Source organism: Eleutherodactylus coqui, chromosome 13 (assembly GCF_035609145.1).
Source record: "Eleutherodactylus coqui strain aEleCoq1 chromosome 13, aEleCoq1.hap1, whole genome shotgun sequence".
Taxonomy (NCBI): Eukaryota; Metazoa; Chordata; class Amphibia; order Anura; family Eleutherodactylidae; genus Eleutherodactylus; species Eleutherodactylus coqui.
In genome coordinates, this window is record NC_089849.1 from 87,298,631 (window position 1) to 87,312,560 (window position 13,930).

Below are 13,930 nucleotides of genomic sequence, written 5' to 3' on the forward strand. Positions count from 1 at the left end.
TCTTTTTTTTTCGTTTATTGCCCCCCTTACTGTCTTGTTGAACCACATTGGTTTCCTTTTATTTGAAGTCCTTTTATTTTTAAAGGGTATGAACTGCTCACATGAGGTGATTAGGATTAGAGATGAGCGAGCGTACTCGTCCGAGCTTGATGCCCGTTCGAGTATTAGGGTGTTCGAGATGCTCGTTACTCGAGACGAGCACCACGCGATGTTCGAGTTACTTTCACTTTCATCTCTGAGACATTTGCGCGCTTTTCTGGCCAATAGAAAGACAGGGAAGGCATTACAACTTCCTCCTGTGATGTTCCAGCCCTATACCACCCCCCTGCAGTGAGTGGCTGGGGAGATCAGGTGTCACCCGAGTATTAAAATCTGCCCCGCCCGCGGCTCGCCACAGATGCATTCTGACAGAGATCAGGGACAGTGCTGCTGATGCTGCTGCTGCTGCTATAGGGAGAGTGTTAGGTGTTATTTTAGGCTTGAAGAACCCCAGCGGTCCTTCTTAGGGCCACATATGACCATGTGCAGTACTGTTGAGGCTGCTTTTAGCAGTGTTGCACTTTTTTTTTTGTATATCGGGCGTGCAGAGCATTGCGTCCTCAGTCTGCAGTCATTGTACATAGTATAGGGGCAGTACTGGTGAGGCAGGGAAAGAGATATACTGTCTATATAGGCAGTGGGCTTTTTCAAACAAATTTGGGAAAAATACTATCTTTGGGCTGCCTGTGACCGTCTTGAGTGTACTGCGTCTCTGCTGGGGGTAGTAGTCCTAATTAATACGCAGCTAAGTGTTACAGCAGGCTTGCGCAAAATTCTTTCCTGGCTCTGCGTTGCCCGTTACATCATCGTCGTCATCCCGTCCAGAGGGAAACAGTATACATATATACGCTGCCTACAGTATCTGTCTGCTGTCTCAGCTCAGCCTTTAAAAAAATAGAAGCAAAATACTTAAGGCCTACTAGTGGCCTTTGGACACTTGACTGCTTCTGCGCTGTGAATTTCACTAGCTCAGTCATACGCACCTACGTATCACTACAGGCTTGCGCAAAATTCTTTCCTGGCTCTGCTGTGCATTCCGTAAGCGAAGTCAGCCTCCAACCACAGGCCAGTAAGCGGCACATTTAATTACAGCGTTCTGTTTATGCACTACGGGTAATACACCATGCTGAGGGGTAGGCCTAGAGGACGTGGATGCGGGCGAGGACGCGGAGGCCCAAGTCAGGGTGTGGGCACAGGCCGAGCTCCTGATCCAGGTGTATCGCAGCCGACTGCTGCGGGATTAGGAGAGAGGCACGTTTCTGGCGTCCCCAGATTAATCTCACAATTAATGGGTCCATGAGGTAGACCTTTATTAGAAAATGAGCAGTGTGAGCAGGTCCTGTCGTGGATGGCAGAAAGTGCATCCAGCAATCTATCAACCACCCAGAGTTCTACGCCGTCCACTGCTGCAACTCTGAATCCTCTGGCTGCTGCTCCTCCTTCCTCCCAGCCTCCTCACTCCATTACAATGACACATTCTGAGGAGCAGGCAGACTCCCAGGAACTGTTCTAGGGCCCCTGCCCAGAATGGGCAGCAATGGTTCCTCTCCCACCGGAGAAGTTTGTCGTGACCGATGCCCAACCTTTGGAAAGTTCCCGGGGTCCGGGGGATGAGGCTGGGGACTTCCGGCAATTGTCTCAAGAGCTTTCAGTGGGTGAGGAGGAGGACGACGATGAGACACAGTTGTCTATCACTCAGGTAGTAGTAATTGCAGTAAGTCCGAGGGAGGAGCGCACAGAGGATTCGGAGGAAGAGCAGCAGGACGATGAGGTGACTGACCCCACCTGGTTTGCTAAGCCTACTGAGGACAGGTCTTCAGAGGGGGAGGCAAGTGCAGCAGCAGGGCAGGTTGGAAGAGGCAGTGCGGTCGCCAGGGGTAGAGGCAGGGCCAGACCAAATAATCCACCAACTGTTTCCCAAAGCACCCCCTCGCGCCATGCCACCCTGCAGAGGCCGAGGTGCTCAAAGGTGTGGCAGTTTTTCACTGAGAGTGCAGACGACCGACGAACTGTGGTGTGCAAGGTTTGTCACGCCAAGATCATCCGTGGAGCCACCACCACCAGCCTCACCACCACCAGCATGCGCAGGCATATGATGGCCAAGCACCCCACAAGGTGGGACGAAGGCCGTTCACTGCCTCCGGTTTGCACCACTGACTCTCCCCCTGTGCCCCAACCTGCCACTGAGATCCAACCCCCCTCTCAGGACACAGGCACGACCGTCTCAGGCCTGCACCCACACCCTCACCTCCGCTGTCCTCGGCCCCATCCAGCAATGTCTCTCAGCGCACCGTCCAGCCGTCGCTAGCGCAAGTGTTTGAGCGCAAGCGCAAGTACGCAGCCACGCGCCCGCACGCTCAAGCGTTAAACGTACACATAGCCAAATTGATCAGCCTGGAGATGCTGCCGTAAAGGCTTGTGGAAACGGAGGCTTTCAAAAACATGATGGCGGCGACGGCCCCGCACTACTCGGTTCCCAGTCGCCACTACTTTTCCCGATGTGCCGTCCCAGCCCTGCACGACCACGTCTCCCGCAACATTGTACGCGCCCTCACCAACGCGGTTACTGCCAAGGTCCACTTAACAACGGACACGTGGACAAGCACAGGCGGGCAGGGCCACTATATCTCCCTGATGGCACATTGGGTGAATTTAGTGGAGGCTGGGACCGAGTCAGAGCCTAGGACCGCTCACGTCCTACCCACCCCCAGAATTGCGGGCCCCAGCTCGGTGCTGGTATCTGCGGCGGTGTATGCTTCCTCCACTAATCCACCCTCTCCCTCCTTCTCCTCCTCCTATGCAACCTCTGTCTTGCAATCAAGATGTGTCAGCAGCAGCACGTCGCCAGCAGTCGGTGTCGCGCGGCGTGGCAGCACAGCGGTGGCCAAGCGTCAGCAGGCCGTGCTGAAACTACTCAGCTTAGGAGAGAAGAGTCAGACAGCCCACGAACTGCTGCAGGGTCTGACAGAGCAGACCGACCGCTGGCTTTCGCCGCTGAGCCTCCAACCGGGCATGGTCGTGTGTGACAACGGCCATAACCTGGTGGCGGCTCTGCAGCTCGGCAGCCTCACGCACGTGCCATGCCTGGCCCACGTCTTTAATTTGGTGGTTCAGCGGTTTCTGAAAAGCTACCCACGCTCAGCGCACATTTCCGCAAGTCCAAGACGGACGCTGCCACCCTGCGCACCCTGCAACATCGGTTTAATCTGCCAGTGCACCGACTGCTGTGCGACGTGCCCACACGGTGGAACTCTACGCTCCACATGTTGGCCAGGCTCTATGAGCAGCGTAGAGCTATAGTGGAATACCAACTCCAACATGGGCGGCATAGTGGGAGTCAGCCTCCTCAATTCTTTACAGAATAGTGGGCCTGGTTGGCAGACATCTGCCAGGTCCTTGGAAACTTTGAGGAGTCTGCCCAGATGGTGAGCGGCGATGCTGCAATCATTAGCGTCACCATTCCTCTGCTATGCCTCTTGAGAAGTTCCCTGCAAAGCATAAAGGCAGACGCTTTGCGCTCGGAAACGGAGGCGGGGAAAGACAGTATGTCGCTGGATAGTCAGAGCACCCTCATGTCTATATCTCAGCGCGTTGAGGAGGAGGGGGAGGAGCATGAGGAGGAGGGGGAAGAGACAGCTTGGCCCACTGCTGAGGGTACCCATGCTGCTTGCCTGTCATCCTTTCAGCGTGTATGGCCTGAGGAGGAGTAGGAGGAGGAGGATCCTGAAAGTGATCTTCCGAGTGAGGACAGCCATGTGTTGCGTACAGGTACCCTGGCACACATGGCTGACTTCATGTTAGGATGCCTTTCCCGTGACCCTCGCGTTACACGCATTCTGGCCACTACGGATTACTGGGTGTACACACTGCTCGACCCACAGTATAAGGAGAACCTTTCCACTCTATTACCCGAAGAGGAAAGGGGTTCGAGAGTGATGCTATACCACAGGACCCTGGCGGACAAACTGATGGTAAAATTCCCATCTGACAGTGCTAGTGGCAGAAGGCGCAGTTCCGAGGGCCAGGTAGCAGGGGAGGCACGGAGATCAGGCAGCATGTACAGCACAGGCAGGGGAACACTGTCCAAGGCCTTTGACAGCTTTCCGGCTCCCCAGCAAGACTGTGTCTCCGCTCCCCAGTCAAGGCTGAGTCGGCGGGAGCACTGTAAAAGGATGGTGAGGGAGTACGTAGCCGATCGCACGACCGTCCTCCGTGACGCCTCTGCCCCCTACAACTACTGGGTGTCGAAGCTGGACACGTGGCCTGAACTCGCGCTCTATGTGCTGCGGCTAGCGTCTTGTCAGAGAGGGTGTTTAGTGCGGCTGGGGGAATCATCACAGATAAGCGTACCCGCCTGTCAACCGACAGTGCCGACAGGCTAACACTCATAAAGATGAACAAAGCCTGGATTTCCCCAGAGTTCTCTTCTCCATCAGCGGACAGCAGCGATACCTAAACAATACGTAGTCTGCACCCACGGATGGAAGCATCGTTCTCTATCACCATCAAAAACGAGGACCTTTTAGCTTCATCAATCTGTGTATTATATTCATCCTCCTCCTCCTGCTCCTCCTCCTGAAACCTCACGTAATCACGCCGAACGGGCAATTTTTCTTAGGCCCACAAGGCTCAGTCATATAACTTTTGTAAACTATGTTTATACGTTTCAATTCTCAATTCAATAAAGCGTTGAAACTTGCACCTGAACCAATTTTTATTTTAACTGGGCTGCCTACAGGCCTAGTTACAAATTAAGCCACATTAACCAAAACGATTAATGGGATTCACCCGCCCTCTTGGTTGGGCATGAGCAATTTTTCTGAGGTACATTAGTACTGTTGGTACACCAATTTTTTGGGCCCTCGCCTACAGTGTAATCCTAGTAATTTTTAGCCCACCTGCATTAAAGCTGACATTACCTCAGCTGTGCTGGGCACTGCAATGGGATATATTTATGTACCGCCGGTGGGTTCCAGGGAGCCACCCATGCTGTGGGTCCACAGGGACTTCACATTAGGGATTTGTACCTGCCAGTGTCTATGTATTAAAAACCCCGGTCAGACTGGGGCATGCAGTGTGGGCCGAAGCCCACCTGTATTAAACCTGACGTTACCTCAGCTGTGATGGGCACTGCAATGGGATATATTTATGTACTGCCGGTGGCTTCCTGGGACCCACCCATGCTTTCGGTCCACACGGAGTTGTAACTGCATGTGTCCACTTCTAAAGAACCCCAGTCTGACTGGGGCATGCAGTGTGGGCCGAAGCCCACCTGCATTAAATCTGACGTTACCTCAGCTGTGATGGGCACTACAATGGGATATATTTATGTACCGCCGGTGGCTTCCTGGGACCCACCCATGCTGTCGGTCCACACGGAGTTGTAACTCCATGTGTCCACTTCTAAAGAACCCCAGTCTGACTGGGGCATGCAGTGTGGGCCGAAGACCACCTGCATTTAATCGGACGTTACCTCAACTGTGATGGGCACTGCAATGGGATACATTTATGTACAGCCGGTGGGTTCCAGGGAGCCACCCATGCTGTGGGTGCACATGGAATTCCCATTGCGGAGTTGTACCTGCCTGTGACTATTTATAAAAAACCGCTGTCTGACTGGGGCATGCAGACACCTTGACAGAATGAATAGTGTGTGGCACATGGGTTCCCCATTGCTATGCCCACGTTTGCAGCTCCTGATGGAGGTGGCACAGGATTGGATTTCTCATTGCTTCTGTACAGCATTATGAGCTATCGCCCCGCCCCTTTTAAAGAGGGTCGCTGCCTGGCCGTGCCAACCCTCTGCAGTGTGTGCCTGCGGTTCCTCCTCATGGCAGACGCACTTATAAATAGACATGAGGGTGGTGTGGCTATGAGGCCAGCGTGTGGCATGAGGGCAGCTGAAGGCTGCGCAGGGACACTTTGGTGTGCGCTGTGGACACTGGGTCGTGCGGGGGGGTTGGGCAGCATGTAACCTAGGAGAAGTGGCAGCGGAGTGTCATGCAGGCAGTGATTGTGCTTTGTTGGAGGTAGTGTGGTGCTTAGCTAAGGTATGCATTGCTAATGAGGGTTTTTCAGAAGTAAAAATTGTTGGGGGGGGGGCCCACTCTTGCCGCTATTGTGGCTTAATAGTGGGACCTGGGAACTTGAGATGCAGCCCAACATGTAGCCCCTCGCCTGCCCTATCCGTTGCTGTGTCGTTCCCATCACTTTCTTGAATTGCCCAGATTTTCACAAATGGAAACCTTAGCGAGCATCGGCAAAATACAAAAATGCTCGAGTCGCCCATTGACTTCAATGGGGTTCGTTACTTGAAACGAACCCTCGAGCATCGCGAAAATTTTGTCTCGAGTAACGAGCACCCGAGCATTTTGGTGCTCACTCATCTCTAATTAGGATCCTTTTAAACTTTTCCCATTTGTCCTCTGTACTGATATTTTTGAGGATGTTGTCCCATTTAATGTTACCGATAGTAATTCTAAGCTAATCAAATTTTGTTTTACTAAAGTTTAGTTTATTTGTCGCTCTCTGATAAGGTTTCTTATTGAATGACAGCTGGAAGTTGATTATATTGTGGTCACTGTTCCCCAAGTGTCCCTTAACCTCTACCAGCTCATTATTCAGTCCGGTTTGTTAGTTAGTTCTAAGTCCAGAATGGCCCTCCCTCTAGTTGGCTCCCGCACAAGTTGGGTAAGGTAGTTATCTTTAATTGTTCTCAAGAACTTATCACGCTTGTTAGATTTGCAGGTTTCGTTTTCCCATATTATATCTGGATAATTAAAGTTCCCCATAATAATTACTTCATTGCGGTTTGACACCTCTTTTATCTGCCTTAATAATAAGATTTCCATTTCTTCTGTTGCTTTTGGTGGCCTATAGAAAACCGCTATCAGGATTTTGTTATTTTTTTCTCCCTGTATTTCCACCCACAGAGATTCCACGTGTTTGTCACCTGCCCCTATATCCTCCCGTAGCCTCGACATTAAGTAGGATTTAACGTACAGACATACCCTTCCCCCTTTCTGGTTTCCACTGTCCCTTCTGAAGAGATTGTAACTCTGTAAATTCACCGCCCAATCGCACTTATCATCAAGCCATGTTTCCGTTATTCCCACTATATCATAATTTTCATCAGACATTCTCGCTTCAAGCTTACCCACTTTGCCGATCAGACTTCTTGCATTCGTTGCCATACAATTTATATGGTTATTTTTGTTCCTTCATTTCATTTTGCTACTAATAGTACAACTGGCTGTTCTGTTAGTTCTAACTGTACTAACCCTACCCCATCCTTGACCCCCATTCCCATTACTTAGCCCCAGGTCGCTAACTACACTGACTACCCCCCTGTTTCTCTTTTTGCCCTCCCACCCAGTCCCCTAGTTTAAACATTCCTCCAGCCTTCTAGCCATCTTCTCCTCCAGCACAGCTGCACCCTCCCCAATAAAATGCAGCCCGTCCCTACTGAAGAGCCTGTAGCTGACAGCAAAGTCAGCGCAGTTCTCCAGAAACCCAAACCCCTCCTTCCTACACCAAATCCGGAGCCAATTGTTTACCTCCCTAAGATCCTGCTGCCTTTCTAGTGTGGCTTTAGGTGCAAGTAGTATTTCTGAGAAAACTACCCTAGAAGTCCTCACCCTAAGTGTGGATCCTAGGTCCCTGAAATCATTTTTGAGGGCCTTCCATTGACCTCTTATTTGTTCATGAGTGCCAATGTGCACCATGACTGCTGGATCCTCACCAGCCTCTCCCAGTAATCTGTCAATCTGATTCACGATGTGTCGAACTCGAGCGCCAGGAAGACAAAACACTGTTCGACCATCCCGGTCTTTATGGCAGATTGCCCTATCTGTCCCCCTTATAACTGAGTCCACCACCACTAGGACCTGTCTGGCCTGCACCTCGCTCCCTGCCCCCTTCTCACTAGAGCAGACATACCCCTGGTGGTCAGAGGGCATGTTGTGCTGCAGTGGTGCTGGCTCTGTAATGGCATCCCCCTCATTTGCCAACTTTGCAAACTTGTTGGGTTGTGCCAGTTCAGGACTAGCCTCCGTGTTTCTCTTCCCTCTACCCCTCCTTATATCTGTCACCCAGCTGGCTGCCTGCTCCCCCTGCTCTTCCGTACAACCATCCTCTCCCAGCTCTACCGCAGCGAGCGCCTGCTCAGTGAGCAGCAAACTCCTTTCCATGCTGTCAATGGTGATCTATATACTCCGATAGATTATGTGTAATCGAGCCAACCGCAGCTTTAATAGGATGCCCTGGGGGATTACTAAGGGATTTGTGGATTTAGGGTAAAAAGTAAAAATATGGGATTTCTGGAGTATTTACAGAAATAAAATCCTTTTCAGTTTAGGTTAAACAATTCGTGCTCAACACATAAGCAATAAAATTAAGCAATAACTTTTTTATGTCCAAAGTTTCATATAATAATTCTTCATTTCCCAATATCCTTTGGGCTTCCCAATCATAAAAGCCACTGTCCATAATCACCCCAGCTCCAGTTTTTCATAACTATTTCTCTATTGTTGCACAGGTTTTTTGGGGGTCGTTATCTGATTTCTGTTTAAGTTGTGAGATGATACATGTTTCTCTTTGTTAAAATTTTAAAATTATTCATGACTTTGCCATAAAACGTCTGAATGTATGGTCCTTCATGTTCTATAGGTGGCTTCAAATTTGAGACGAGGAGAGGGTTCACATCCTGCACCTCAGAGTAGGGCATAGTGGGTTTGCCCATGGGGTTGTTGGGATGTGGCAAAATGTCTGTACAAAGTGAGTTATTAAATAAAACAATTTAGGCCCACAAGAAATTCAAAAATCAGGGCCACTAGAGGGGCTAAAAGACAAACCTTTACTCAACATTTCAACTTACTTTCTGTTGAAAATGTGTTAAGATAGACTGAAGATACCATGTTTTATGGCATCCACATTGGTTATTGTTTCTGGGGCAGCTTTGATTTTACGGCGTTTCTTATCACTTTCCATGTTTGGTCTTTTCTTGGTGGTGGGTAGCATAGATTTGTAGAGCTGTGTAATTTTGGTTTGTAGTAGTGTAGGTGTTTTTGTTGCTGAGTGGTTCTTTAAGAAGGGTTTCAACGGAAGTACAGATGAAAGGGATGGTCAGGATTTTTGTCCTAAATAAGAAATGGGCTCATAGGTGGTGATTGAAGATACAGACTGAAGGGTGTCCTCCATGGTTTCAGATGAATTGTTCGGGTATTGGAAGAGGACTAGAAGTATTATGAGTAGGTGTTCCATCAGTTGGGGTGATATTGGGTGGGGGTTGGGGGAGTTAGGAGTTGTTTTTGGAATATATATTGATATTTCTCAAGACAGGTGGGACTCCGGAGTCTCTGGGGTGATATTGGGGTTGGTAGGGATGTTTCATTGGGGATTTCCAAAGATTGAGATGGAAGGTTTTGCTGGATCTATTAGTGGGGTAGGTTTATGAAGTCCACTGTTTAAAAAGGTTCTGTTTTTTCCTGTTCTTAGTAAGTGATTTACACAAATATATTGTGGTTATTTGGTGCTGGTGTGATTGGAAGATGTTGAAGGAGGGCTAACGTTACATCTGACCCTTTTATAAGCCCAAGAAAATTTTAGTTGGTTTTTGTAAACCCCCATGTTTTGCTGAATCATCTAATTCTAGATGATTGGTACGGTTTTAAACGATTGTTAAAATGTCGATGTCACAATTTGCAGAATACTCTATCAGTTTGGATAAATACGTTTTATGTTTCTCGCGTTTGTCAAGTATTAAGTTCGAGAAAGTCTGTTACCCTTCTCCTGTAAAGGAGGGATCACAGAGGAATGCTGACCAGATTGGGATCCTTAGGCTTCGCAGTGCCAAATGTTTATCTTTGTAAACATGAACACCAAAACCAAATTATGACACCATAAAAAATGTAAAAATCTGTTTAAAATAAGTTTTAATTATTTGAAAAAATAAAATGTATTTTAAAGTTTTTTAACCCATTTAGGAACAGGCACTGTAAATTTACGGCGCCTGGTCCTGGGCTTAAAGCACCGCCGTATGTAAAATTACGGCGGCGCTTCAAGCCTCCTGCCTCTGCAATCAATCAGGAACAGGTTATCAGCTGTTAGTGACAGCTGATAACCCGGAGGTATTTAACCCTTTCTGCCTTCTGCTTCCCCGTGTACACAGTGCTTAATGAGCACTGTGTACTAGAAAGTGAAATTAAGTGTGTAACTTTCACTCCGGGAGCTGGCGGGTCATGTGACCCCCAGGGCTCCCTGCTACAGCAGAGCTGGAGGGTCATACTAGGCCCTGGACAGCTCTGCCAGTGACTAACGTCATTACAGGGGTCCGATCTATCAAAGGAACGCTTTATTTACCCCTCACAGTAAATGTCGTACAGAAAAAAAATACACAATGTCAGAATCGAACTATTTACTGTTCACCCCGTCTCCAAGGAAAAAAATGGTAGAAAAAGCGATGAAAACGTTGTATGCACTCCAAAATAGTTTCAATAGAAACTACAGGACGTCCCGCAAAAAATGGAGCCCTCACACAACTATGTCGACAGAAAAAATAAGTTATGGCTGTTGGAAAATAGCGGCCGAATTTTTAAACGTAGCACAACCCCCCCCCCCCAAAAAAAATCGGTATAAACTTAGTATCATCACCATCGTAGGAACCCACAGAATAAAGTTATTTGTGTCATTTTTGCTGCAGTGTGTATGCCATAAAAACAAGATGCCCCCACCCAAAAAATGGTTGAATTTCCTTTTTTTTCCTATTGTACTCCACTTACAAATTTTTTAATGTTTTTGGGTACATTATATGATACATTAAATAGTACCATTGATAAATACAACAAGCCCTTGGATATCTACGGCGATGATAAATAAAAGTTTTATCACTTTTTGGAAAGTGGGGAGGAAAATAAAGGGCTGCATCCTTCAGGGGTTAAAATAGCACAGTAGTTTATCGGCTGGGGTCTGTCGCTCTGGACCCAGACCGATCAGCTAAGTGGGCGCAAGGATCCGCGACGACTTCCGTACTGGCCAGCGCTTTTAACTGCAGGGATGGCTCGCGGTGATATCAATGGGAGCTGTGCCTGTAGTCACAAGCGCTGGCCACTCTGACCTCTGTGTATTTGCAGCGCTGACAGCTTGCGCCCACTCAGCTGATCGGTCGGGGTACAGAGGAGTAGAGCTGAGTGAGCGTACTCGCTAAGGGCAAATACTCTAGCGAGTATTGCTTTTGTGAGTACCTGCCCGCTCGTCTCAAAAGATTCGGGTGCCGGCGGGGAGGAAATCTCTCTCTCCCCCCCCCCCCCCCCTCACTCCCGCAACTCACCGCTCACCGCCGCCCGAATCTTTTGAGACGAGCGGGCAGGTACTCGCAAAAGCAATACTCGCTCGAGTATTTGCCCTTAGCGAATAGGCTCGCTCATCTCTAGTCATCAGTAGTATTCTCCCTTGAAAACCCCTTTAAGTACTACTACATAAAAAAGACCTCCGTAATGCTACAGACATACAGATAAAAGATGACAGTTTTACTGCACGATGAAGGCCGCAAAAACATCCGCCACCCCTAAAAAAAATTGCGTAATTGCGTCTTTTTTCCAAATTTGCCCCACTTCGAAATTTTTTACAGTTTTGCCACACATTATATGATCTATTAAATGGTACATTTAATGAGGAATTATAGTTTTTGCTTTTTCGCAACACAAACGTTTATGGCGTATTAACCCTTTCCAATCCACTGACATCTGAAGACATTCTGATTGAAGGCTGTACAGCTCTGATGTCAGAAGATGTCCGGCAGGGTATTCTTACTGTATATTACTGGACGCTCTGTTGTCGGGGGCCTCTCCAGCATGTCATATACCGCAGTACTGGCTCTAGCCAGCAGACAGCGCCATTGTATAATGGCAGAAAGAGAAAGCCCCCTAGGAAACCCTAAATCCAAAATTGGATTGCAAAGGGTTAATACTGAGAGCTCATCTGTTTCCATGTCACCAATATGCGATAATCTAGATTTCCTCTCCGCAGCCCGCCGTGTATACAGGCAGATTTTGGTGCAGCCTTTCCCACGTCTTCAGGTGCATCTTGCAGAAATATTCCCCATATCTGCTGTTTTTCATCGCTCCATGTGATTGCTTACAGTGGGCGGTCGTGTGGACTTTGAAGATTTTGTGGAACTGATTGGACCGAAGATGCTGGCAGAAACAGAAAACATGGTGGGAGTTCGAGAGCTGAAGATCGCATTTAGAGAAGTGAGAACTTTATGATCTTATTACCAGCTAATTGCTTACAAATACAATGACGACCACATTATCTGCACCTACAAGAAAGGGTCCTAAACTTTATGGAACTCCAAAACAAAGGGTTCAGTTTGTGGTGATTTTCGCACAGTATGTAGAGTATGGGGGAACCGAACTCGTGTGAAACCAGGCAATTCTTGCAGCATGCACATAGGGAGTGGCAGCCGCGAACCATGCCCAAGTGCAGTGGGCCCAGTTTACAGATTGATAGTTAACGGTCACATCATTGTGCAGGTAAGTACAACCTGCGCAATCACAAAGCCATTACCAGGCAATGCCAACGGCCAGACGTTTGTGGGTAAAACTTTGGCTTTATCTGCAAAATTGTGCAGCGATTAACTAGATCGATGTGTAAACTGCATCCACTTCATGCAAGTGTGATGGTCAGCCGAAGCTCTGGGCGCACCTACCTCTTCAATGAAATATCACTGGCAGCGCCACTAATGAAAGCTTAGGGATGTACATTGCTCACATTCACTTCTCCATTCATGTTGCCACCTGGTGGCAGCTGTAGAATTTTATTGCAGCTTCTTCTGACTGCATGAAGGCGCTTGGCTTGCAGTATTAGGGATTTGGATTGCATTGGTGGGTATCGGGGGCAGCCGGTTGGCACTGTGCTAGGAGTATGGTTTACTGGGGGCGGTCGATTGGCACTGTGCTATAAGTATGGTTTATTGGGGCAGCCGATTGGCACTGTGCTACGTGTATGGTTTATTGGGGGTTACATTTCTGGCAGTATGATTTATGGGGTCACTATGTGCTGTAGTTTACTGGCGCACTTTCCTACCAGTAATCTTTACAGGGGGACTGCTGGCACAGTTTCTGGGTTCACATGAAACTATAAAAACATGACTGCTTCCATCAGAAAGACGCTCTTGTTTATTGGCTGCATCTGGTAGGTATTGATCCTCCTCAGCGCATGCTGCAATACCAGACATAACCAGTGGACAAGTGTGGCGCTGTTTCTAGGAGGAAATAGCCATGTTCTTCTGATCTCAAGCACTGTGTTTCGGTGAAGAGCTGCCGTTTTGTTCTAACACCTGATGGACCTTTTTTCTCTTCCATGTGTCTTCCAGTTTGATGTGAATGGGGATGGCCATATTAGTGGGCTAGAACTGCGAGACGCTGCGCAGAGTTTCTTAGGAGAACCGCTGAATCCGAGTGAAGTCCAGGAGATTATTCATGATGTAGACTTGAATGGCGATGGAAGAGTTGACTTTGATGGTAATTATTCTATATCCTACAGAAGGTCTTGTCATAACTGTTACACAAAGTTAGGTTTCCTTTAATCCCCTCCCTCCCACCCCCACCCCCCCCATTGAAAAGTAATGACGGAAGATGCAGCACTCGGGGTAAGTCCCTACGTAGCAAACTTGCAAATTTTGCACTGAGGAAACATCTGTAGCGAGTCTGCATTGTTTGGTGTGGATGTAGATGCAGATCTCACTTCTTCCATTCAACTGGTGAAATCTGCTGCGGCTCTGCACCGAAGGCTGAAGATGTTACCACTGTGGAAAATCCGCCATATGAGAAGATCCCCTAGCGTTTAGGCCCCAAACCCTACTGATCGATTGTAATTTACGGTTTGGATCAGT

At 48.4% G+C, this 13,930-nt stretch overlaps 1 protein-coding gene across 1 annotated transcript in view; it reads left to right on the forward strand.

Annotated features, from left to right (window-relative positions):
• LOC136588568 (calcium-binding protein 2-like) overlaps window positions 1–13,930 on the forward strand; it is a 28,259-nt gene that overhangs the window by 12,475 nt on the left and 1,854 nt on the right. Inside the window, exons 4-5 of the mRNA XM_066587907.1 lie at window positions 12,178–12,287; window positions 13,412–13,559. Of these exons, the coding sequence (XP_066444004.1) occupies window positions 12,178–12,287; window positions 13,412–13,559 (258 nt within the window). The remainder of the gene's footprint in view (window positions 1–12,177; window positions 12,288–13,411; window positions 13,560–13,930) is intronic.